We start from the raw sequence: 26567 nt of genomic DNA, 5'->3' as shown, positions 1-26567 counted from the left end.
GATCAGTTTAGATCAGTTTGACGGATTAACGGATTATTTGAACACCTCTACCGAAAAGATAACATCACATATAAGCATTTCACTTGTGCACTTGTAGTTCATCTGCATCCGTTTGAGGCACAGACACATACGTCCATAAGATTGTCACAATTACTCCCTCCTTTGGGCCCAAGGTGCCCAACGTCCTCATTCGTCGTAATTCTACAAGGTTTTTATTTTATTTTTATTTTATAATTAGCTAGAGAAACGGTGTTGTAGCGAAACTGTTTGCAAAAGAGGGGAAATCGGCCACATTAAAATTACCTTCTGGGGAGGTCCGTTTGATATCCAAAAACTGCTCAGCAACAGTTAGACAATTAGGAAATGTTGGGGTGAACCAGAAATGTTTGGGTAGAGCCAGATCTAAACATTGGCTAGGTAAGCGTCTTGTAGTAAGAGAAGTAGTTATGAACCCTGTAGACCATCCCCATGGGGGTAGTGAGAAAGTATGCAATATCTTTGGTATTTTTTGTGGTGTTATCAACCAATGGGTAGTTGTCGTCGTTTTTTTTTTTTTTAATCCTAGGCAAATTGAGAGTTGAGATTTTTTTATGATTATTCCGAAGAAATTGAGAGTTTTTATGACCATCCCAATAATTGTGCAAATTGAGATTGAGAGTTGAGAATTTTTATGACCATCTTGGACAAATTGAGAGTTTTTATGACCATAATATGTTTACGTACTACCGAATATATTTAAGTTCTCCGAGTAGTGCTCCGAATATTGTAAACTTTATGTGAAATGGTCACTTAAAAGGGGAATAGGGCTATAGAGGTAGAAATAGGACTATGGAGATGTGAGGCCCGTTTCGATTGGCTTTTTAAACACTACTTTTGGCTTTTTGGACTAAAAAACTATTTTGAGCTGTGTTTGGTAAATTTTTTAGAAGAGCTTTGGGTCTTTGGAAAAGCGTTTTGAAAAAGCTGGGGGTCTCCAGCTTTTTTAAAACGCTCTTTTGTAATAATAAGGAAGAGTTGTGGTATTTTAATGAAACTTGTACCTTTTTATCACCTAACAAAAAAAATATAATTCCAAGCATATCCCTATAAAAGTTCCTTTATTTTTCTTTCCAAACCTTAGTATTACAGATCTCGCCTTTGCATTCTCAAAAAGAAAAAAAAAATATCATTACATATCCCCCTTCATACTCAAAAGACTAATCTGATAGAACATTCAACTAGAGGGAAACTCAGAAGAAGAAGATTCAAGGATGAGAACATTATATATATATATATGCCTGTTGTAATCTGTAAATCGATTTTTTTTTTTTAGTTTTTTTTTTTTTTGTGCCTATTCTCAAATTCATTACCATCCATCATATGTTTTTTCCCTTTAATTTTATTTTGTCTAAGTTTTTCTTGTGAAGATGTGGGTGTGTATACAGGTAATATACGTGTATATATATAATATGTGTATATATATTATATGATTTACTTAATGATGGTTATGAAAAAAATCTCCAAGGCTAAGGCATAATAAAAGACAGACGATCACTACCAACAAAATAAAGAAAATAAAATTCCTTCTTTGATTTTTTTTCTTTTATTTATTTATTTATTGTTGGTCAACTCAAATTGAATTGGGAAAAAGTGAACTTATATGGAAAGTGTTGTTTTTTTTTTTTTTTTGTTTTTTTTTTTCCGGTTGTTTTTAGTTTCCTTCCATTTTTTAATTTATCAAAACACTATAGAAGAAAACAATTACAAAATAAGTTAAATATAAATTATGTTGAAAAAAAATAAGGAAAGAAAAATAATTGACTGTAGCAATAATTTCTTTAGAGTATAATTAATTTTGTTATTTAGATCATTTTACGGGCATCAACATGTAAAAAAAATAACTTGGTAAAAATGGTTTACATAGTAAAAAATAACTTAATTTTGTTATTTAGACCATTGTTTTGGACTCGTTTCATTGGTTTAGATGGTAAAAATGCTCATTTGATTGATTTTTTAATGGCATATTGAAACACTCTTACTAAATTTCTTAAATTGCAAAATAGTTTTTGCAATCTTTATTTATTTATTATTATTATATTTATGACTTGTTACAGATAAATTTGATAAATTGAATGAAGGGCAAAATAGTCATGTTAGTAGTAGAAGAGCTTTAGCAAACTTTTTGCCAAACAGATAAAAAAAACTCTTACAGTATTAAAAGCTCTTCTACAATGCAATTCCTAAATATTGACACATAAGCCAAATAGAAGTAATGGCTTCTACTTATCTTTTTCATTGGTGCAAAAGCAGAAGTAAAAGAAAGTGTTCCACCATGTATTCCCAACAAACAGGCATTATATATAAAATAAATTTTCACTCTTTGGAATTTAAAATTAGATTTTTTTTTTTTTTTTTTTGCTTCTTAATCATTTATTATTTTTCTAATTAATTTATAAATAATAATATTACATTTTAAATTGTTTTGAATCTCATCCATCTAAAAGAAATACTTATAAAAGCAACTGGTGTTGACTGTTGAGAGACTCGAGTTCCATGTGGATTCAATCCATCTAAGAAATACTTGCAAAATCAACGTGTCATGTTGAGACCGTGTTCCACATGGTTTCAATCCATCTAAAAAAATGTACTTATAAAAGCACCACATGACAGCCAACTACCCTTTTATTTTATTTTATTTATTTATCATTATTATTAGGTACACGACCATCCAAGACCAACAAAATAACTCTAAGATAATAATAATAAAAAAAAAGAATAAAGTGCAATAAATCCCCCTCAATTATACCCAAATGAGCACAAAACCTCCTTGAATTTCTAAATTAACAGAAAACCCCCTTAAACTATCTTATTCGTTAAAATTTACCCAATCCGGTAATCGGAGATTAAATTTTTAACCCATGCATGTCATGTGATGGATTTCTTTTCACTAAATGACAAAAAAGCCCTTATGATAGTTAAAAGACTATAACACCCTTTTTGTTCATACATAAATCATGTATCATTATGCTTGGTGACGAGAAACTAAGGATCCGGAATGATGACGCGATTCCGACGAAGGCGCTGATGCTACGATGAGGGTAAATTTTGTAAATTCTCCGAGCTAGGCTTGAGCGAAGTAGTTTGCGAGCTTTCTCATCGCAGTGGCTTACGACATCGCTAACAACCCTGTATGCTTCACCAGCGCGTCGGCGAGTTTGAGATTGTCTTCTTAGACTGCCTCGGCACAGGCTATCAAGCTGTGGACAAGTAGGAATCCTCTCTTCTGCGAATCCACGAGCACCACCAGCCGCCATGGCTCCACTGTGGCAGCTCCAATTTCGGGAATTGGTGATACAAGCGGCATAATTCTCAACCCCAATCACAAGCAAACCAAATCGCAAAATTCTCAACCCCTCACCAAACCTAATCACAAGAATTGATTTGCAAAATCCAATCGAAAACGTACCCAATTGCAAAACCCCATGAATATTTTTTCACAATCACCAAGCAAATCCATCACAAAATTCTCCATGGCCAAACCTAGGAAGGAGAACTGTGGAGCGTAGGGTAATGCTCCAGTTGGTTTCTGAGAAATTCTACAGAAAATCAAGATGAGAATTTTAATCATATGACACCTAGGAATTAAATTTTAAAAAACCCAATATAATACCAAAACAAGAAATTGGGATTTAGCAAAGTTCAATGACAAAATCAAGCTCGCCGACGAGTTGGTAATCCGGCGGAGTCATCATCGTTTATTTATCTCTCTTGCTCCAGTTGGCAATCCGGCAGAGTTACAATTAAATATTTTTCACTGTTCACCATCTTCTTTACAGCACTGATTAAAAAATAAATAAAAAATCCTCTTAAACACCCAAACTACAAACACATCATTATATCAAAACACATAGAGACATATATATATATATATATATATATATATATATATATATATATATAAAACTGTTCATCATCTTCTTCATAACGCACTGATTTAAAAAAAATCCATGTAAACACCCAAAAACACCTCAATCACGCTCAATATCCGTTCGTGGGCACAAATCATCTCTATCAGTCTCGGTTTGTCATGGTCTCCTCTCCCTATCTCTGTCTTTGTTTTGAAACTCAAGAAATCGAAGCGGTGCACGAATCATCTTTGCACGACATGTTCCCGAATCGGTGCACACTAATCCGAGCCAGCTCAGTCAACTCGTCACCTAATTGTCGCTCCTCTTGCTCAATCACAGCCTTCCTGCCCGTGTGCAGCAAATTGCTTAAACGCCATAGTAAAATCCGACACCAGCGGCTTCAACTCACCCCGACTCAACACAGCAACCATCTTCGAGTACATAAAGTGAATGAGTTGACTCAGAAGCAAAACTCGTGGCGACAGAATCTTGATGTGCTCACTCTGATCAGGTTCTTCGTGAGTGAAATTCTGGTATTGTCCTTATCGTCCTCCTCCTGAAACGCATTGTGGTAAACCCGCTCATCAGCGCCGTGGTGAGCCGGAGCAAGTGGTCAAGTTCTAGTTTGGAGACTTGGATCATTAGTGTTGATAGCGGCGGCGAAACCGGCTCAGAAGAGGCAGTTGGTGCCGTGGTGAGTCCGGAGCGAGTGGGTGAGTTCCAGTTTGGTGATCCGGGTCATTGGTGTTGATCGCGGCAACGGAACCGGCTCGGAAGATGCAATTGGTGCCGTGGTGAAAGGCGGTTGTCGCTGAAATATCTGATGGCCTTGATGATGATGACGACGACGAGGGCTTGTGGGACTCTGTGATACATGTGTCGATTTCCTATTAGTTTCGAAGATTACAATTTGCCACTTCAATTATTTAGCTAAGAAACTACCAAAACTATGTCGTTTTAGTGAGGGTAAATGCTTCTTTAAATTAGTTAAGTTCAATATTTCAAAAACTACGTCGTTTTTTAGTAAGCGTATATATGTCTTTTGATTTTTCCGATCTACCCAACTACCGGGATTGGGTAAAATGCAACAAAATAATAGTTCAGAGAGGTTTCTTGTAGTTCAGAGATTTTTTTTGCAAAATCACAATAGTTCAGGGGAGTTTTTTGCACTTTGTCCTAAAAAAAAAATTATTATATGATTCTGGGATTTTTGACTTTCAATTAATCAACACTTGACACAACAATATGTTCCTATTGAAAAAATTACATAAAACTCACCTACCCAAAAAAAAAAAAAAAAAAATGCACTGCCATAAAATCCCATAAGTATTTTGGTTATTGCAACACTGTCCCCTCAATCAGAAAGATTCTTTTATGAGACGAAATTGACCTTCCCAACTATTTGAAGGTTTATTTTATTTTATTTTATTTTTATTATTAATAATTGAAACAATGTCACTTCAAACTATATATATATATATATAAAACATAAAAAAGGCCTTCAAATACAATTAGCTAGACATAAATGCATTTGAAGGTTTTTTTTTTCTTTTTTCTTAATAATTGAAACAAGATTACTTTAAACTTTAAATTATATGCATATTTAAAAATAAAAAACCTTCAAAATGCAATTAACTAGTACGTAAATGCACTTAAAGTGGGTGTGCAAGTGGTATGTGTGAGTTTCTCGCTAATGACATTAAAAAAAAAAAATGCATTTGAATTTTTTTTCGCTAGTACATAAATGCATTTACGTACTACTCGTAACTAATTGCATTTGAAGGTTTTTTTTTATTATTATTATTATTTATTTACGTACTAGCTAATTGCATTTGCTTTTTTTTTTTTTTTTTGGTTTTTTTTTTAAAAAGGTTTGAAGTTACCTTGTTTCAATTATTAAGAAAAAAAAAAAAAAAAAAACTTCAAATGCATTTATGTCTAGCTAAGTGCATTTGAAGAGTTATTTATTTATATTTTTTTAAAAAGAAACTATATATATATACATACATATGGCGACCTTGTTTCAATTATTAAGAAAAAAGAGAAAAAAATAATCAAATGCTTAGGAGGGGGTAATTTAATCCCAGAAAATGATTTTTCTTACTGGGGGCAGTGGTGCAACAACCAAAATTCTTAGGGGGTTTTATGGAAACAATTTTTTTGTAGGGGAGTTTTCTGCCAAAAATTGAAACTGATCTTTTACTGCTTTGATTTGTAGAGATCCTCACGGACCTCTCTCTCTCTCTCTTTCTTGTTTATCTGTTTCATCAATATATCGGTACGTAGATCTCTCTCCTTGTTCTTCTGTTTCTGTTTCTGCTTCTGTTTCATATTCTGCTTATTTTTCTGTGTTAAACTTGCATTGTTTGATTAAACAACTTAGGTTATTTTATCAAAATTATATGTATGTGTGTGTATTTGAAAAGGGTACAAAAAAATTTAATTTGTTGAAGGGAGATTCGCCATTATTTTGATGTTCAGCTAAGTCAAGCTTATAATTAACCCACTATGTCTCTTTTCCTGGCAAATATATATAATGAAATTGAACACCATTATCAGATAAATTAATGCTTCATAAGTCTTTTATAATTTGTGTTATTTCATTCCTTCTTTAATTTATGATCTGGGTGACCAAGTGTAGCATATAGTTATGGAATTTTTGTTTTTTATATAAATAATTTCATGTCCTGAATTTCCCCAATTGGGTTATGGCAGTGAAGTGAAATTTTAAGTTTATCTTATGATTTTCAAAGATTCCTAGTCATATTTTTCTGGGTTAAACTTGCATTGTTTGATTTAACAACTTCGATTAATTTGTCAAAATTACATGTATTTGTTGGTTTATTTGAAAAGGGTCAAAAGAATGTTACTTTGTTGGAATTGAGATTCACAATTATTTTGATGTTCAGCTAAATCAAGCTTATATTTAAAGCATTCTCTCTCGTTTCCTGGCAATCTACATATAAATTAACTTGAACACCATTAGCAGATAAATCAATAATTCATACGTTTATTTTATACTTTCTGTTACTTATTCCTTCTTTCCTTCTTTAATTTGTGAAACATATAGTTATAGTTATAGAACTTTGTATTTTCTATAAGAATATCATGTCCTGAATTTCCCCAGTTGGGGTAAAGCGGTGAAGTGAAATTTTAAGTTTATGTTACGATTTTCAAAGGTTTCTATTCATGTTGGTATAATCATTTGCTAGCTCTATTTGTTTTGATGGGAACAAGTTTGTATAACAATTCCATTTCCTCACCTTCCGCCTTTCCACCCACCCAAAAATTTAGAAAAGAATAAAAAGGTGAATGAAAGAAAAAGAATCTTACTTGCTGCATTCATCCTGATGAATGATTTTTAATTTCTATCTTATCTATTTGGGAAGTTTTTCCATGTCTCTTTAGTAAGCTATGCCAATATACTCTCCCTCACACACACACGAACACATACATATGTATTGTTGGAAACGGAGCATTAAAAATATAAACTTTGGATGAAATTTGAAATAAATTCGGCTAATAATTTTTTTGCGGATCTCTAGACGAGCACGTTTCTCTCCGTAAGAAGATGAACGTGGTATATTTACTTTTTCAAATCCGTTTCCGGGTGAATGAGAAATTAGTTCCAAAGTGTGGTGTTTTGATAAACCTAAATGGGTATGCAAAATGTGGGAAGTGTTTGTCCCACATGGAAAAAATATTGAAACTAATGGAAATTTAAATAAGCCAAATTTGGGCTTGGGCTTGGGCCTAATTGTAAAGTCCAATTATTCTTTTTACTAAATAGAATATTGGATTGGCCCTTTAATTTTGGGCTGGGCTTATTTAAATGGGTGGTTAGTTTTTGAATTTAAATTAAAAGTTAGTTTTTTTTTTTTTTTTTTTTTCCAAAATGTTGCATCTATTTCTAAAAGGTTGCATCTGTTTTTCAAAGACTTGCATCTGTTTCCAAAGGGTTGCAACTCAAAACCAACAGACATAACTATATATGTGAACCATTGCAACCTATTGGAATGGATGTGTCTATTGGTGAACAGACACCATGTGAACCATTGTAATCTATTGGAGTGTATGTATCTATTGGTGAACAGACACCATGTGAACCATTGCAACCAGTTGGAGTGGATGTGTCCAGTGTGAAGAGACACATATAAATGGTTGTGTCCAATGATAAAGAGACACACCCAATCTGTAAAGGCACCTTACTTAAAAACTACTTTTTAGTTTTTTCCAAAGGGTTGCACCCAATCCGAAAAGACACCTTGTTACCTATAAATACCCCCCTTTGGATCATTTGTAAATCATTCATTTTCATTTTCTTCTATCTCCCTCTCTAGACTTTAACCCAACCCAAGTGGGTTCAAACCATAGGTTAAGTGGTCCGAACCACTTAGACCCTAATCCAATTTCATCGAGCCATATTAAGATTGGTCCGAACCATTTGGTTCGGATTGCATTCAATTCAGCATATATAGAGTATAGATGCATTTTTGAGTCAAAGAGAGTATTACACGGAGAAGGTTCGCCATATCCACGAGTTTGTAGTGCTGCTACTGGTGGATGTAGACCGTTGTATCCTGGGAGATAGACGCCATTGAGTCCGTAAGCACCGTAGCCGGGCGAATCTGTCTTAAGGACATAGTATCCAATACTAGCCTCGGTCCAGGTTCTTTATTTATTATTATTATTTTATTACTTTATTTTGTATATTTAATTAAATATAGAGTTGCATATTTAATTAATGATTTCTTAGCATATTGTTAATTATCTTATTACATATTAGTATAAGGTTTGTTATATCTTAAATGTTACATGAAGCATATATATTTACCAACATGTATGTATATGTTTGAATGTCAAAACCAACAGACTTTCAGGATAAACAGTCCTTAACCATCCTAATAGGTACTGTTAGCTTGGTTAATGGCTTCAATTTTCTTCAATGGCATTATTCTAGATGATGAAATTATGTTTCCCACCTTCACAATACACACACACACACAAACACATGTATATATGAGAGAAGAGCCAGTTAAAGTTTTATCGAGTAACCATTCAACATATATACGAAAGGGTTGGTGTTTTCTATCTTCACAATATATATTCCATTTGTTTCTTTTGGTGTCAAAAAAGGTGGCTGTGGTGTCTTATTTATAGAATGATATGAGCAGCAAGACATATTGTCATTAAAAAACCAAATATAAACTAAGAGCTTCAGAATAAAAATTCAGATTGGTTTTTGAGAAAAGAAATGAATAAAAATTTCCCTACTTGATAGAAAAGTCTAACCTTCTCCTCCCTATAGGTTTTCTATTAATTGCTTAAAAAGATAAGGTGTCATAGGATAGTGGTGTGTATTACTAAACCAACAATAAATGTAGTTTTTTTGATCAAAACATAAAAAATTATTATTAAAACAATGAAAAAGTTCTTTAGAATTAAAAGAACTAAGATATACTTATTTTTTTCATAAGCAAGTAAATAAGATATACTTAAATGTCATTGCCAAAGCAGTTACTTAAAGGAACTCTATGTTAAAACAATGGAAAAGGTCTTTTAGAATTATTTCTGCTTAAAAGATGATAAAGTATATGTTGTGATAGAAAGGCAATGATAATAGCTAGATAGAAGTAAAGATCAACTACTTTGAATATCTGCATATAATGATCATTAAGGAGATAGATTTGTGAGGGTGTCTCTTATTGCTGGATGAAGTGGAGTAGTGTTTTATGACTGAGTTATACCTGTCATATTGGAGGATAAATAATGTAAGATGAGCATGTTATAAGGCTTCCATTTATGGTAGAAAATATTCAGCAAATAGAAAACATTTATATCGGATATAGTACTTGAAATGAAAATAATTGATTATCTGCAAGGATCTAGAAGATTGCATCAGTTAGGCTAAGATGAAATCATTAGAGGAAGTCAGTTGAAATGGTTTGATTGTGTGGAATAATGTCTAATTGCGGTTATTTTATTTTATTGGGGGGACAAGATGACGTTGTTTGATTGAATTTTTAAATGAAGAATGTACCATTTACCAACAATGATGAGTAGTTTGCAGTTGTAGTTAAGGTAATATTTAAGGTGTTTAGTGATGTAAGACTGTCACAGAAAAGGATGAGGCTGTATACATTCAAGGGAAGGTGGATTGAAGGTAGGGTTAAGAGTGGAAAGGGGGTAAGTAAGTTGAACTTTGAAGAAAAGTGAGAACCTCTCAGAAGCAAGGGATTCATCCCCATTTAAGTATGCTCTGTCAATCACCTCTCAGTCATTGTAAGTTTGTTAGAAAGAAACCCAATTTGGAAACTTCTCATTGACCTTTCTTTTATATGAAGAAACCTTATTTCCTCCAAATGAAGCTATTGAAGGAAAGCTAAATCTTTGATCAATTCAAATTTGGCATATCCTCTTTTCTCTACAAATTTAGAATAACTTCATAAAATATTTTTACAATTTTCTTCTCTCAATATTCAGTAAATTTAAACATTTGAAATTTTGGGGGGTTTAGGTTTTGGAGCAAATGAGCAATGATTAAGCTAGTTAAAATGGCATTGGTGTTAGAAAATTTTTATTGAGTTTGTAATTAAGAGTCTCAGAGAGATTGAAGCAACAATGGATGGTATTGTTATATCCGGGGCTTAATTAACAAGAGAATTAGAGCATAATAGAGCCAAGAAGGCAGTGAAAAACATTTTTGAGAGTTGATCGGATTTTATTATTATTATTTTATTTTATTTTATAAGTGAGAGGAGATCAGATTCTGAGTCAAATTTGGTTTAGATGATGGGATTTGTCTTTTTATTTTACTTTTTAAGTCTATTCTAGGCTGTATATCGTATGGCAGTATGGAAATTCAAATCTATTAATGGGTTTAAGGGAAAAGTAAAGAAAAGACGATTGATATCTTTCCTGGTAATGCTAAATGATTAGATAAAATTAGTGACATCTATTTCATGGGCTCTCATATTCCTTTGCATGTAAACCATGTCGACGCGACATGGGTATGGGTACAAGATATGTGTTCGACACATGAAACCATATTGGACACTATGATCCTTCACATGGCATGATTGAAGAAGGAAAACCTCTAATTTAATAGTGAAGATGGGTTTCTTATCTATGAGATAAATGAAAACCCTTTTATTTTACCACATCCAATTAAATTTGAGTAAATTGAGTATTCATACAAAACAACATTAAACATTACACTATAATAAAACATATAGGGCCAGGTTGATTTGTCACTTAGAAAACAGTTTTCTATTATCAGAGAACTGAAAATCAGGAAAACGTAAAAAATTCTGCTTGGTTTAGTTTTCTGAAACCGTTTTCAAAAATCTAGTTATAAAAATGCCTATTTTAAGAGAATTGTCTTTTATAGTTCTCTGAAAACAGTTTTCTGTTTCTGAGTTCTTCAAAACTGTTTTCTAAGTGACAAACATAAAATTTAAAATGCGTAGTACGTGTCCTGCATCCAACTTCTGGATACATATTTATGTATCTTAAGATCTGGTATTCGAGGAGGTCTAATACTTAGGCACACACCCGCACTCGATACACTTGTCTGAAGTCCAGTTAACATAGATAGTGACAAGTGATGGGTGTAGATTTATTGGATGTCGTTTTTCTTCTCTAACCCATACAAAGAAAGAAAAAAAAATCTGCTAACACTCAACTAAAAATTGTATAGTAATAAACATGGTCAAACCACTCCCAAGTGAGACTCCGTTATGAGACTCAAATTCAAAACATCAATTTATGGGATGGAAAAAAGAATATTTTAAAACAAGTTTTTGATTTTTTAATAATGAAATTAATAAACTAATACTAAGTAGATGTGATCAAAATAATGGGATATAGAAGGTGAATCGACCACCACAGATCAATATAAATAAATTTTCTATTTTTGTTATATGAATTTTCCTCCAATAAATTAAGCACTCCACCAATCCAATTACAACTTGGAAAGATGAAGGAAAATATGACATAACTTACTTGGTTATTTATGAGAGATGTTCTTGCAAAATTTCTGTCACCACCTCATGTTAGAAACATAAATAGTGGTAGGCATTTTCTAAATTACCATTATTTGGCAAACATGAAGAATCCTCCGTTTATTTCTTTGGCCTCCAACCTCCATTGTGAGGTTTTTGTCATTGAGATTCATAAAAGAATACTCTTGCGAGGAAAAATTATACAAGAAATAAAAGACATTTATTTATACTTTAGCTATGGTGGCTTCGTCACTCCCCTGAGGGGTGTTTATGCTAGCATGTCAACAAGAAAATGACACAGAAATAAAATTGCTTTTGAGGAAAAAAATTACAAGAAAATAATAAACTCTCTCTAATTCACTCTATTCTTCACTTACTCTCCTCCTTCCTCCCCCTTCAGATAGTCCATATTTATAGAGTTTAGAAGGGAAGAATTAGGAGGGAAAAGACAAAAATTTAAAATCAAAATACAGGAGGGGAAAAGAAAAATTTTAAAAATCAAAATACATTTAAATGCTAATTTCCAAGTAGAAGTGATGATGACGATATTTGATGGAGCGCCAATCTAATGCTGATCCAATTCAATCCAATTTTGAAATTGACTGTGCGTATATGATAACTAGAACATTTATGTTGCAATCAAGTCTTGAACTCGAGACCTCTTATAAAGTAGGTTATGCACTGGACCATCTCTCCTACAATGCTTCTGGTGTTCTTCTTCAGCTATAAACAAATATAAATAAATGTAATCATCCGTTTTTGCAGCCAAAATTTTGCCATTTTTGCTTCTTTTCTTCTTGTTTCGAAATTAACCCCTATAAAATATGAAAAGCAAGGATAAGAACATTTAACTAATATAAAAGATTGATTAAATATTTATTTTTGAGTACAAAATACCAAGTTTTGTGCACTTATCAACAACTACTTAAAATATCTTAAATTTGGATTAAGTTGGGGAATATTTTTCCATGATAGCTTGAATTTACAAACTCTTTGTATTACCCACAAATTTTCAGATAAAAATTTCTGATATATGACCTAAAACTTTGAAACTCAAACTGGTTGCCAAAAAGAAAAAAGAGAAGAGCTTTCTTTAGTTTGAGACTTGAGGCATGTTTCAAATGGCCTTAGATCAGTCTCGTGGTGGAAAGAAAAAAGAGGAGCCTTCTTTAGTTTGACACTTGAGGCATGTTTCAAATGGCCCTAGTTGGATCAGTCCCGTGATAGAATAATTGGTTATACTATGTTAATGAAATTGTTGGTGTACAGAGGAAACTTGCTTAAAAACCAGTGTAGAGCATTAACTTCTTTCTTTACTTAGCTAGACCATATCAATTGATTTGTGGTTGGTGTTAGGAATTGTCTAAAACTGTAGTAGCATTCCTCCCTCTGTTTTTAGCTTTTGGCTTTTCGGAGTGTTTTTTTAGTATTATACAATAGGAATTTTTCCTTTTTTGAATTATATACCTATGGAAATTTAATGTTGCCCCCCTGAAATTCCCCCTCCCCCAAATCATTTCTGAAAGAACAGGTGGCCGGTGATTGAGATTCACTGAGATAATAGATTTACCTACCAAAATGAAAAAAAAAGGGCTAGATACTGCAAATTAATTAGGGTATTCCATTAATAGAAAAGATCACTGTTGTTCTCGCATTGTGAGTGCATGATCAATCAGCACTTTTATTTGTTATGTTCTAATAGCAAGGCAACACATGCATAAAAACAAGTTATTAACGATCTATTGTTGCAATTTTATGAAATAAAATCATTCTAGCTGATGATGGGCTCTGCAAACGGGTTAATGAGTGCACAAGGGAAGCAACCACTTCTTTCTTTTGGGGTTATCTCCGATGTCCAGTATGCTGATATTCCTGATGGCCGTTCATTCCTTGGTGTTCCTCGGTATTACCGACACAGCATTTGTGTGTTGCAGAGGGCAGTCCAGAAATGGAACAATCACCAGAAGCTAAAATTTGTGATCCAGTTTGGGGACATTGTCGACGGATTTTGCCCCAAAGACCAATCTCTAATTGCTGTTAAGAAAGTTGCTAATGAATTTGAGAAGTTCAATGGCCCTGTTTATCACATGATTGGCAATCACTGCCTCTACAATCTTCCTCGTGACAAGTTACTTCCATTATTGAAAATTCCAAGAAGTGATGGCCGTGCCTATTATGAATTTTCTCCAATCCCTGAGTACAGATTTGTTATACTTGATGGCTATGATATCAGTGCCATTGGTTGGCCTCAAGATCATCCAAACACTCTGCAGGCTTTGGAATTCCTTAGGATAAAGAACCCAAATTCAGATAAGAACAGTCCAGTGGGACTGGTGGGCCTTGAGAGAAGGTTTCTAATGTTCAATGGAGCAGTTGGGAAAGAACAATTGGAATGGTTGGATGGTGTCCTCCAGGATGCAACACAATCAAATCAGAAAGTGGTGGTCTGTTGTCATCTCCCTTTAGATCCCGGTTCGTCATCCAAAGAAGCTCTTCTGTGGAATTTTGATGAAGTAATGGATGTGATACACCGGTACAACTGTGTGAAGCTTTGCCTATCTGGACACGATCATAAAGGTGGACACTCAGTCGACTTACATGGGATACACCATCGAGTCCTTGAAGCCGCCCTAGAGTGCCCTCCAGGTACAGACGCATTTGGATATGTAGATGTTTTTAGTGATAGGTTATCTCTTTTTGGTATGGACCGAATGGAAAGCACTGATATGATTTTTACTCCAAAGAATATCCGCCTGTAGCATCCTCCACTCATTCTTTTCTAATATGATGTCGAATGTACTTTACTGTAATAGGACCATAATCATTTAAAGGGAAGTTCACAAAGATTGGAATGACTCAGTATTAAACTAGATTTCCTTGCGAGTAGTTGAAATTAACAGCAAACTTCTGATGTCATGTTCTTGTGGAAAAGAGGCAAGGATGCTGTGCTAAATATTTACTAGCTGCATACCTTCAAAAAGGTTAAGTACAACTTCTATTGCACACGTGAGGATTCATTCTGCTGGAATTAATATGATTCTACAATTTCTTTCTACTCTTATGTGCTGTATTTTTTTCTTGCCTCTATTCTCAGGAGTCAGGACTTGTGATAAATTGCAAATTATGCATACTATAGCGAGGACCTAAAATTTTGCTTTCCGGGGGGTTGGGCGGGGTTAGATAAATTCCTGCTCATAGGTCATGTAAATTTATTCACTTTGTTTGGTTCCTGCAAATAGCTTTGGAATTAAAATTCTATGTCTCAATTCTACAACTATAGTTTTATAGTTGTATTTTTTTCCCCTCCTGATAAGTAACGTTGGCTTGTCTGGAACTGAATCCTCATAAGATCTCCACCCTTTTGATGTCTCTCACTCTCACTTCATGCGTGAAGAGCGGAAATGGCAGGTAAGTCCAGAATTGAGGACGACAGGAACCATAGTTAAAATGCCTATGGTGATGCGATGACGATGTTGATACCGTTTGTGTTTTTTCTTTATTTTTCTCAGCTCAATTGCTTGATACTCCTATGGAAAAAAGGGCCTCAATTCTTCTCTTGTCTTCTGGGAATATTTCTATCTGGAAGTGGTTTTGAGTTCATACTGGAACTGTTCCTTAAGATACACCTGAGCATATGGACACTACTGCAGTTTTGGGTTAAATGGGTTTAACACTGGTCCCCAAGTTCTTCATTCTCCATAGGGTTGGTTTTGTGGTAGTTAGTCTCTCAAAATATTATTTTTGTTTTTGTGTTACTTTATGAGTGCCTTGGGACTAATTTGAAACCAGCGGCTTGATAAGAATATCCGATGAGGGCAAGTTTTTGGTTTGTCAGTCTTGGAATTTCAATTGTAAGGTGTGTTTCTTACTGTTGAAGTTTGTTTGATGTCAAAATTGTATTTTGTTCAGTGTGTACTTCCATGGTTGCCAAGATAAGATGAGAACAATGGAGAGATCATTGCTCAATTAGAGTGAGAATTGCTACGAATGATGATAAATGGTGTTATGTACTGGCCCTTGTGTGGTTTTATGATATTCAGACTCATCCATGTTTATGCAATTTTCTGAACTAGCTGGTTAGTGTGACTTATATTAACTAGTTTTTCATCACACATTACTGAAATCTTACAATAGCTTCTTCCTCAAATTTTTTTTTTTGGTCAACACTCATTGGATAAAACTACATTTGGCTTTAGGTAAGAGTTGATATCCCTTTTTTTTTTTTTTAACTTGTTTGGTTTGTTTATTGGTGGATGTGGAGTAGACCAGATACTAAAAGGTTGTTAGCTTATATCAGAAATCTGAAGTATCCCAATTCTACTTGAACTTGCTGACACTGTTGGCATGCTGGTTATGGTTATTATGGAAATTGGTTTTGGCCTTGAAAATCACTAGCCAGATAGTCTTTTTCAATTCCTAGATAAATTATATGTTGATATGACAGAATATTGCTAGGCCAGGAGAAGATTGCGACGGAGAAATATCTTTAGGGTTCCAAAGTCTGTGAAAGACAGCTTCCCGTAGGGGGAGAACCTGAAGGCCTTTATGATGGTAAACAAGGGGACTACTGAAGTTGCACTTAGACATCTAGGATAGAGTTTTGCATTTACAGGGAAGGCTGGCTTTAGTTGTAGGACAGAATGGGCATTTGGTTTTACAACTGTCTTATGTTCCACTTAATAGTGTTTGGCTGCTCAAAGATCTATGGAGAGGTTCTCCTACTAAATGGCGTTCCATTGTCAGTTATGTTGGTTTTAAGTAGGTGTTTGTGGTTTAATGTATTGTTTTTTTTTGCTTGAATGAACTTTGTTGGTTGGTGTTTGTGGTTTAATATATATATATATATTTTTTTTGGCTTGAATGAACTTGGTTGTGTGGCTTGATTGGTCTTATAAAAAAGTTAGAAATGCCAAGTGACTGTATAATCTTAGCCTTTGGATCTGTGGACTCTGCTATGGCAACTGTAAGATTCAAAGTCTGAGTACGCTAAGCCTTTAATGTACAAGCACAACTCAAAAAATTAAGAGGACACTTTTGCGTGTAGTTGCACTCTCAACCTCTAGATCAAAAGGTTACATCTCAATCTAATGACGCAGCGCATGAACTCACGTAAAAATGTCCTCATCATAGATTTACTCTTAATATTATGTCATTTAGTTGTAATTAATTGCACATGATTTTTGTTTTCCATTCATTTGAGAGTAGAAATGTCAATTGTTGATGCAATTACTACTCTCGGCAAAATTTGTTGAGCCATCATAATAGTCAGTGAGGCAACTTGAATTGTTCTTTACCATTCAAAAAAAAAAAAAAAAACTTGAATGGTACTTGATCTGTACTTACATTAAAATAAAAAAGTTAAATACCTATATATATATGTTTTTTGAAAGTTCATAGTCTCATAGAGAGACGAATAATAGTTAATTAGGCAACTTGAATTGTACTTTGATCTGTACTTATTCATTAAAATAAGTTTGATATAGAGATAGAATGGTGCCATTCTTTGCACCAAGACTTGTTTAACCTCTGTAGCTATATCATTCTGAATCAATAGTTGGTGGATCCATTTTGATCGCTATCTGCAATCCCTCTCTCCTCTATGTCTAACATCTACCATTCACATATATACACACATATATATACGGATTATTGCAAAGGATGAGGTCAACTGGTGAATCCTTTTGCAGTTTTGACATTCGAAGAGGTCTGTTAAAAAATATGAGATGTTTCTATGGTGTCAAGGCTACTGTCATTTTGTATGAGGGTATGAATGTCATTTAACATTTTTGGTGAGGGAGTTTGACTTGATAAATTACTTTTGTTCTTAATTATAACAAATTGATAGCTAAAGGAAATTTCTTTAGAGGTGGTTGGTGGTGTTTTTTTGTTTTTTTTACCCTGGTCAATGAGGTTACTTGAATTGTACTTGATCTGTACTTACAGTAAAATAAATGAGTAAAATATCTATCTATTATATATATATATATTGAGATACAGGAATAATAGTTAATGAGGCTACTTGAGTTGTACTTTGATCCGTACTTACTTCATTCATTAAAATGAGTAAGATGTAGAGATAGAATGGTGCCATTCTTTGCACCAAGACTTTTTTAACCTTCTTACTCGACGAACATGCACTTGTTTCTGGACCATAGCCGAAATTGATGGGTTGACTTTCTGTTTCATTGTAATTTACTATTATATGTTACATGAAATCAAACTCAACTTGCTTTAATTATTAATATCTCTTATGCTTCTATTTATTAAAAGCAGGTGGTGGTTTCAAGAGAAATCTAGGTGATTTGTTTAACGAAGAACAGCCTTCAAACATTTATGCTTTCGTATGAAAGAAAAAAAAATTAATAGAATGGAAGGAGGAGGGATAGAAAAAATTTCATTTTTTTGGCTGAATGTAAAAAAGAGAAAAGAATGAACTAATAACTAACTGTGTTTGTTAGGAAAGAAGTGAGAAAAGGGTTTTAATTTAGTATAGTAGTAATTTACTGTGTTGGTATAATTTAGGATAAAAGTCATTTAAAACTTCTATATTAGTTTCAGTTGTTCGTTGGTTCTTTTTTTCTGTCCATATCTAAAGGGATGAAAATTTGTAAAGGAAGAAAAATAACTCATCCTCTTTTATTATTCTCTCTTTGTCTCTTCTTTACTAAATGAAACAAGTTTATTTCTCTTTTCTTATTTTTCCTCCGCACATCTCCCTTCCTTCTTACCAAACAAAGCATTTAATTCGAATCTAAGCAAAACTTTGGTATAATATAGCAATTTCAAATAAATTCTATCTAATGATAATATTTTAAATGTTTAATTTCAAGTTACTAATAGCATCATTACATGATATAATCTTAAAAATTTGGTCAAAAATACATATTAAAATATGAGGACTATAATTTTGTGAAAATGACATGAAAAGCTTGGTTGAAACCTCCTAGAAAAGGACGGTGCTATTATAATATTTGATTAAATCACATTTTCAAGGTTTCAAATGCAGCCTAGATCGATTCATAATGACCCATCTATCTCCAATTTCCTGCCCCTTCTCTCTCTCTCTCTCTCTCACACACACACACACTGATGAGCTGTATGCTGATGTAACTGAACTTGATGAATACCAATTTCAAGCCGTTAACAGTGGATGATATATAATCAAAGTCAATCGTGTCTCCACTAAGATATCATCAATCAACAGATAATCCTTTAAAAAACGAATTTGGTAGTTGTTAACCTCAACTACTTAATCTAACCACCATTAACATTACAGACTATAATTAAAGATTTTTGGAGCTAATCTTACAAATAATTAATTTCATATTAATCTAGTGTAGATCTGCCTGTACTTGGTATAAAGTATGGATATGAACATGGGTATGATTCATAAATAAAGACACGGTAAACATATATATGCATACACATAATATAAGCATCAATTATGTATAATAATATATATGTATATATGGATAAATTTAAATAAGAATTGTTTACATTGTTATTAAGATTTTCTTTATAAAATATTATGACAAACAAAATGAGAGTGTAGAATTATATCGCAGGATAAATTTTGGATTAAATTAGTCATATTATATCTCAATAATTCTTTCTTTAAGAAAACTTGAACCTTCATTAACAATTATATCAATACACGTAGGTTATTGATTTTTTTTTAGTTGTGCTTCATAGAGTCAACATTTCTGAACCATATGCAATCATTTGAAATATCCTACAATCATTCGTTTTTGGGTGATGGGTAGAAAATTCAACTGTAATTTTAAAAATGTGCAAATAACACTCTTTGCGTTCAAAAATCAAATAAAGACTTCTTGTCGGAGGGATAAGTAAATATATTAAAATGCCCCCAATATTCTTTATATAATAATAATAAAATTGGGTAAAGTGCATTAAACTCCCTTGCGTTCAAAAATCAAATAAAGACTTCTTGTCGGAGGGATAAGTAAATATATTAAAATGCCCCCAATATTCTTTATATAATAATAATAAAATTGGGTAAAGTGCATTAAACTCCCTTGAACTATAAGGTATTTTGCACAAAACCCCCCTGAATTAAAAAGAGCCCCCTAAACTATTAGAAAGTTGTAGTTGAGGACATGTGAGGTGTCCGGTACCAGAAAGAGAAGATTACGAAATTACCCATAATGAAACTGCACCGTTTTGATGCTTTATAAACTCATGTTGCTGATGTGTCATATAAAATTTCAATAACCAATTAAAATTGGACTGCACACCACCTACCCCACCTCATTTTGGCACCCGTTCCCACAATCCCACCATATTCTAGTACCACTAAAGACCACCTCTGCAACAAACCTGGAAAGGTCACATAGTACCAACGGCAAAGCAACGATGAGGACGACGACACCAAACACGCGACCTGGAACAATCACGTAACACCAGGGATGAAGCAGCGATGAGGACGACAACACCTCCTCCTCAACACCATCGCTCACCGCACTATCAATGACAACCGCCTCAACAACTCTGATTCATCTTCCTCGACTGCTTCTTCATCATTCGTCCACGTCCGCCACTAACCCTTTCTCTCCCACAAAGATTCTTCTTCCCCCAACCACCTCCACTGTTCACGGCCGCCACCCCTGTCTTCGATCCACCTCTCTCTCTTTTTTTTCTCTCTCCCTGATCCGCATCCAACTCCGGTCATATTCGAACCTATTTTTCATGATTTGTTGCAAGCTCGTGCCGGAAAGAGAAAATTCTACTTCTTTCGCAACCATTCGACTCTTCTTCACATTCAAAATTGTTCCAATTCTAGTAGTTTGATTCAGGTATTTTTTTTTTTTTTGGTTAAATTAGATTGTTTCTTTATGGGAGATGAATTGAAGAAATTTGAGCAAGAGGAGAGATTAAGAAAGCTTGAACAATGCTCAACACCACCTTGGTTTCTATCACTATAAATAGAAGAAATTTCACCTATAGAACGAAAATTAGGATTTGTTGATCACTTGCACTTCTTCGGTTAGTGAATCTTTAGTGCCTTGCATAGAATCAGACCTGTCCATACATAGAACGAGAGAGGACGATTTGCAATAGAAAGGGTTAGGGTTCCAATGGGCAGCAAGTCTTGAATTGGGGATTTATGTTTTATAGCATAATATATGGGATAATTTTACTTACCTCGCCTGAGGTTAGGCGTAATTACAGGCGGTACCCCTTACGTTTCAAAAATTACACTAACCACCCTCCAAACTGATCGGCATTTTATTCCGGCCATTGACCATGTTAAATGACTAAAACACCCTTCAATATTTTATTAATATCACGTGAAGAATATCTTTCTTTTTGAAATTATTAGATTTTCCCTAATGGTTTTGGAGGGAAAAAAACTGACGGCTAAGTCCCATCATTTGCAACCCTTTCATTTCACTCATTATATCAGGCAACCCATTCATTTCCTTTATTTATATCACTAAACCCTTTTATTTCCTTTACACATCTCATACAGCCGGATCGAGAGAGAAACAGAAGAGAGAGATGGAGAAGCACAGAGGTGAAGAGTTTGATGCGTTGCCTTTCAAACCCTATATTTCTAACGACTTTGATCTTCTGTTATCTTTGCTAGCCGTTACATAACCCATAATCGTTCAACAAACAGGCATCGGTATAATATTTTCAGAAGCAGGCATTGCTGGTGAAGGTAAGCCTAATTTTTTTTAAAAAATTAGGGGTTTTGCTATTCTTGTTGAGGTCTTAGGGTTTTTGCTTTATAGATATATAATAGGTTCCTGTTCATTGCTATTTTGTTATGCATGTCTATTTTCGCAGTGATTTTTAAAGTTTTTGTTATAGTTGTTCATAGTGTTTCGTTTCTGATATATATATATATATATATATATATATATTGCCTAATTTGTATTCTAATTTTACCATATTAATATGTAACGAGTATAGTTGTTTATAGTATGAAACTTTTTTTTTTTGAATCTGGATATTGTTGGATAGGTTCTTCGACAAGACATAATTAACACTTATATATGGTATGCAATTATTGTCATAGATTTTTTTTTTTTTTTTTGTATCAACACTTATATCAGTTGCTGGATAAGTTTTTTTTTTTATATGCATCCTAATTATTTTTATTTTTATTTTTATTTTTTTTTATGCAACGAGTACAGTTGTTTCATAATTTGGATTTTTTATTTATTTATTTATTTTTTTACAGTATAGTTGTTCACAATGTTTGGTTTCTAAAATTTTAGTGAAAATTACCATATTGAAATAATTTAGTGAAAATTCATTATATATATATATATTTTTTCTTTCTATATTGATATGTGTTGAGATTACCATATTGAAATAATTTAGTAAAAATTCATTATATATATAGAATTTTTTTTTCTAAATGTTTTTTGTATTCTATATATATAATGAAAATTGTGCTGTTATTTTGAAATATGCATGTGATTTTGTTATATGTATCATAATGTTTTTTGTTATGTGGTATAAACAGATGGTAGATTCTGAATTGCATGACATTATTGTGCACTACAAGTCCATTGTGAAAGGAATTTATAATGTTGACCCTGATAGGTACTGTTTTATTGATTTGATGGATGATGTTTTACAAGTGTCTTTAGAAAATTTACCTGCACAATTAGGAGTCTCAATTATCATGCATTGTGATTTGCCTGGGAGTCATGAGAAAATGGTAGTCCAGAGTGATGCTGATATGTTACAAATGTTTAGCTTGTATACTAATCCTTATAAAAAATTTGTTCATGTTCATGTTGAGTTAGAAACTGTTGAAAATTTAAACATGGTATGTGAGAGGAATGGTGCTGTGAGGGATGGTGAAAAGGATGGTTGTCCAAGGGGTGCTTATGTAAGTGGTGGTGAGAGGGATGGTGGTGAGAGGGGTGGTATGGTAAGGGATGGTGATGAGGAAGATGACGATGATGTAGATTATATATTTGGTTTCAGTTCAGAAGATGAGGAATGGGAAGATGAACATGAAGGGTATTCTAGTGATAGTGGACTAGTAGATGAAGGTACTATGGGGGGAGTTCAAATAAGTAGTGATGATGGTTTGTCAAATTATGGGTCAGGGGATGAATGTGGATCAGAATCAAATATTGAAATATTGGGTGATACTAATGAAGAAGATATGGCTAAGGGTAAAGCCTTTGATTAATGTTTGTTTGGGATAGAATTTCATAGAGTTCCAGGATAAAAGATAGAGCTAATGAAAGGTCACCTAGTTGACAATATTAAGAAATTTAGGGAAATGTTGAGGGATTACGCAATTCAAGAGTGTTTTAAAATGGTTAGAAAAAAAAATGAAAAATTTAGAATAAGATGTCATTGTGCTGCTACAAGTTGCCCATGGATGATACATGCATCACCTCTCTTTGATAAAATCACCTATCTGATTAAAAAAATAAAAAAGAGCATACTTGTGTGAAGGAGAGCACTTCTAGGGAAGTAATATCAACATGGATTGCTATGAAGTTTGCAGATAGGATAAGAGAGAATCCTGAGATTAAAATAGCATCTTTAGGAGCTGCAGTGAAGACACAATACGGAATTGAACCTAGAGAATACAGTTGTATAGGGCAAAGAGGAAGGCACTAGAGGAAATTGGGGGTAATCATGCTGAAGCTTACACATTACTTCCAGTTTATGCAAATGAAATTGATAAAACAAATCCAGGAAGCTTGGCTAAAATTAAGAGGTTTAGGGCAAATTTGTATGTGAACCCAGTCTTTAACAGAATTTTCATCTCTTTTGAGGCACTAGCCACTGGTTTGAAGAAATGATGTAGACCATTTATTAGTCTAGATGGCTGCCATTTGAAAGGACCCTTTGGTGGTGTTCTACTTGCAGCCACTGCACTAGATGGCAACAATGGCCTTTTCCCAGTGGCCTATGGTGTTATGGAAAGTGAAGGAAGGGAAAGTTGGGGTTTTTTTTCTAACACATCTATAGACTATGATTTGTAAAGATTTTGAGGACAACCCATGGACTTTCATGTCTGATCAACAAAAGGTATTTTCATATTCAATGTTATTTAATTTTTATTTTATTACCTTTGATAAATTTAATTGTTGACATTGTTTTAACTGTTTTATTTAGGAACTGGATTCTGCATTTTCTTATATCTTTCCTAAGGCCCACCATAGATATTGCTGCAGACATTTATTTAATAACTTTAAAAAGAAGTACCTTGGTTTATTGTTAAGGAAGTACTTTTGGAGGACTGCAAGAGCTTACAACCAAGCTGATTTTGATATTGCCATGGGGCATTTGAGGAATCTTACAGAAGAAGGGTATAATAATTTGATGGAATTGCCTGTATCATCATGGTCTAGGCATGGGTTTGATGAAAATGTGAAAAATGATCATGTCACAAACAATTTAAGTGAATCATTTAACAATTGGGTTGGTGCATAAAGAAATAGTAAAATTCTGAACATGTTAGAATGGATTAGGATGCAATTGATGGGTAGGATTTAAAAGAGGTATGAGGTGGCATGCAGTTGGCAAACAGTGTTGACTCTTAACATTAGGAAGAGGTTGAACCAACTGATAGAGGAATCTAGACAATGTAGTGTCATCTTTGCTGGAGCGGATGAATATGAAATAATGGATGAAACTAGTACAATTGTGGTAGACCTTGGTGCTAGGACTTGTGTATGTATGGCATGACAAATTTTTGGCCTCCCCAAGCATGCAACTGCTGCAATGGCTTACAAGAGAATGAATATTGATCTGTTTTGTGATGAAATTTTTGTAAGGATGTTTATTTAGAAGCTTATGGGGGAATGAGATATCCCATAGTTGACTCAAAACTATGGCCACCTACTCATGGTGATCCACTTGATCCTCCTCTACCTTATAGAAGGCCTGGCAGGCCAAAGAAAAATAGAAGAAGAGATGCAGATGAACTTGCAGTAGGGACTAGTCAAGTGAAAAGGTCAATGACCATAAGATACATGATTTGCAAGGCTCTTGGACATAACAAAAGAACATGTCCAAAAAATGCAAATAAGGTCCAGAAAGGAAGTTCTTCAAAAGCTGCAAATGCAAGTGGTCTAGAGGGAAGTTCAAGCACATCTTAGGTAATTTAATTATCTGGTTTATTTTAATTAAGTGTTTTAATAAAAACTGAATTAGTGCATGCTATTTTTTCTTATGTTTTGTTTGTTTTTTAATATCATAGAGTTAGGGAGGGGGGGGGGGGGGGGGGGGGGGGGGTTATCACAGCCCTTGGGTGCAAGTAGTTCTCAATCCCAACTTGGTAGAGGCACAACTCAAATGGTAACTTTTTATTTTTTATTTTTTTCATTTACAGATTTCCTTATTGGCCATACAATTATTTGAAATTATTGTGGTTGTTTAACTCAGGCAGTTAGAGGTGGGAGTGGTGGTATAAGCAGTTCTTAACCCCAAGGTGCTATATGGAGTTTTGGTACAAGTAGTTCTCAGCCCCAACTTGGTAGAGGGACAACTCAAATGGTAACTTTTTTATTATTATTTTTTTCATTTACCGATTTACTTTATTGGCCATACAATTATTTGAAATTGTTATGGTTGTTTTACTTAGGTAGTTAGAGGTGGGATTGGTGATATAAGCAATTCTCAACCCCAAGGTGCTACATGGAGTTTGGGTGCAAGCAGTTCTCAGCCCTAACTTGGTAGAGGCACAACTCAAATGGTAAATTTTATTTTTTTTATTATTATTTTTTTCATTTACGGATTTACTTTATTGGCCATATAGTTATTTGAAATTGTTGTGTTTATTTGACTTAGGCAGTTAGAGGTGGGAGGGGTGCGTCTATGTCTCAGCCCTAACTTGGTAGTGGTACCTCTTCTGACATGGTAAATTATAGTGTCATGTAAATTTTAGTTATATATTTCGTTTCGTTTTTTTTTTTTTTTTGAACTCCATTTATTTGTTTTCCACAGGCAATGTGGTAACTGTCATACTGTTTCAATCCTTCTGGCCTCCCTTGAAGAATGTTCTTTTGTGTTCTTATTTGGAGCATATGTGGATAACCTGTCACTTTTGATATTACCATTTTGTTTTGATGGCATGTGGACAAGGGTTTGCTCATAGTTATAGTTGCATTTGGAGTATGTATGGATAACCTGTCACTTTTGGAAAACTTTGCTTGCTACTTGTTGACAATTTTTGGGATATTGTTGGATAGGTTCTTGGACATGATATAATTATATACTTATACTCATGGGTCATGGGTATACTTTTGGTTGTTTTGTGTATGTAATGAAGTGGAGACAGTTGGATTAAACTATATATAAGCTTTTGGTTATTTTTTGCATGCCACTGTGTTTTGCAATGGAGTTCATACTATAAAAGCTTTTGGTTATTTTTGCATGCCACTGTGTTTTGCAATGGAGTTCATACTATATAACTTTCATATTTCTTCTTAATAGACTTATATTGCTTCTAGTTTATATGGAACATATAAGGGTCATATTTCTTCAAAAACATACTTACATTGCTTCTAAGCACAATACAAACTTAATAGCTACTAAAATGTTTTTAACAAAGCTAAGAAAGACAACAACAAAGCTGCAATAATGAACATCTTCATTTGTCCATTTCTTGCTTCAATTAGATCCAACCGCCTATTCATCGCTTCATATTGGTCTCTCAAATAAGCAGCATCAT

General features: G+C 33.6%; 2 protein-coding genes and 1 long non-coding RNA gene across 4 annotated transcripts; all 3 read left to right on the top strand.

Annotated features, from left to right (window-relative positions):
• Nucleotides 1-6048: 6048 nt before the first annotated feature.
• Nucleotides 6049-15164, top strand: LOC132303787 (manganese-dependent ADP-ribose/CDP-alcohol diphosphatase). Its single transcript, XM_059801212.1, has 2 exons — nucleotides 6049-6165; nucleotides 13666-15164. Exon 2 carries the CDS (start codon nucleotides 13669-13671, stop codon nucleotides 14647-14649), a length of 981 nt encoding a protein of 326 aa, XP_059657195.1. The 5' UTR covers nucleotides 6049-6165; nucleotides 13666-13668; the 3' UTR covers nucleotides 14650-15164.
• Nucleotides 15165-20209: 5045 nt separating this feature from the next.
• On the top strand, nucleotides 20210-26231 carry LOC132303786 (uncharacterized). Of its 2 annotated transcripts, XR_009481330.1 has the most exons (6): nucleotides 20210-20703; nucleotides 21381-21572; nucleotides 25280-25390; nucleotides 25479-25589; nucleotides 25685-25753; nucleotides 25841-26231. It is a non-coding gene; the product is annotated as an uncharacterized LOC132303786 (long non-coding RNA). The 2 variants fall into 2 exon arrangements; XR_009481329.1 differs by having other exon boundaries at nucleotides 20210-21572.
• LOC132303785 (uncharacterized) lies at nucleotides 21816-25046 on the top strand. Its single transcript, XM_059801211.1, has 2 exons — nucleotides 21816-23920; nucleotides 24008-25046. Exon 1 carries the CDS (start codon nucleotides 22278-22280, stop codon nucleotides 23064-23066), a length of 789 nt encoding a protein of 262 aa, XP_059657194.1. The 5' UTR covers nucleotides 21816-22277; the 3' UTR covers nucleotides 23067-23920; nucleotides 24008-25046.
• Nucleotides 26232-26567: the final 336 nt, after the last annotated feature.

The sequence above is a fragment of the Cornus florida genome, unplaced genomic scaffold (assembly GCF_030987335.1).
Source record: "Cornus florida cultivar Cherokee Brave unplaced genomic scaffold, ASM3098733v1 CherokeeBrave_3.0.0_Hap2_Chr04, whole genome shotgun sequence".
Taxonomy (NCBI): domain Eukaryota; kingdom Viridiplantae; phylum Streptophyta; class Magnoliopsida; order Cornales; family Cornaceae; genus Cornus; species Cornus florida.
Note: the sequence above shows the minus strand (reverse complement) of the source record. Positions and strands in the feature narration are given on the sequence as shown.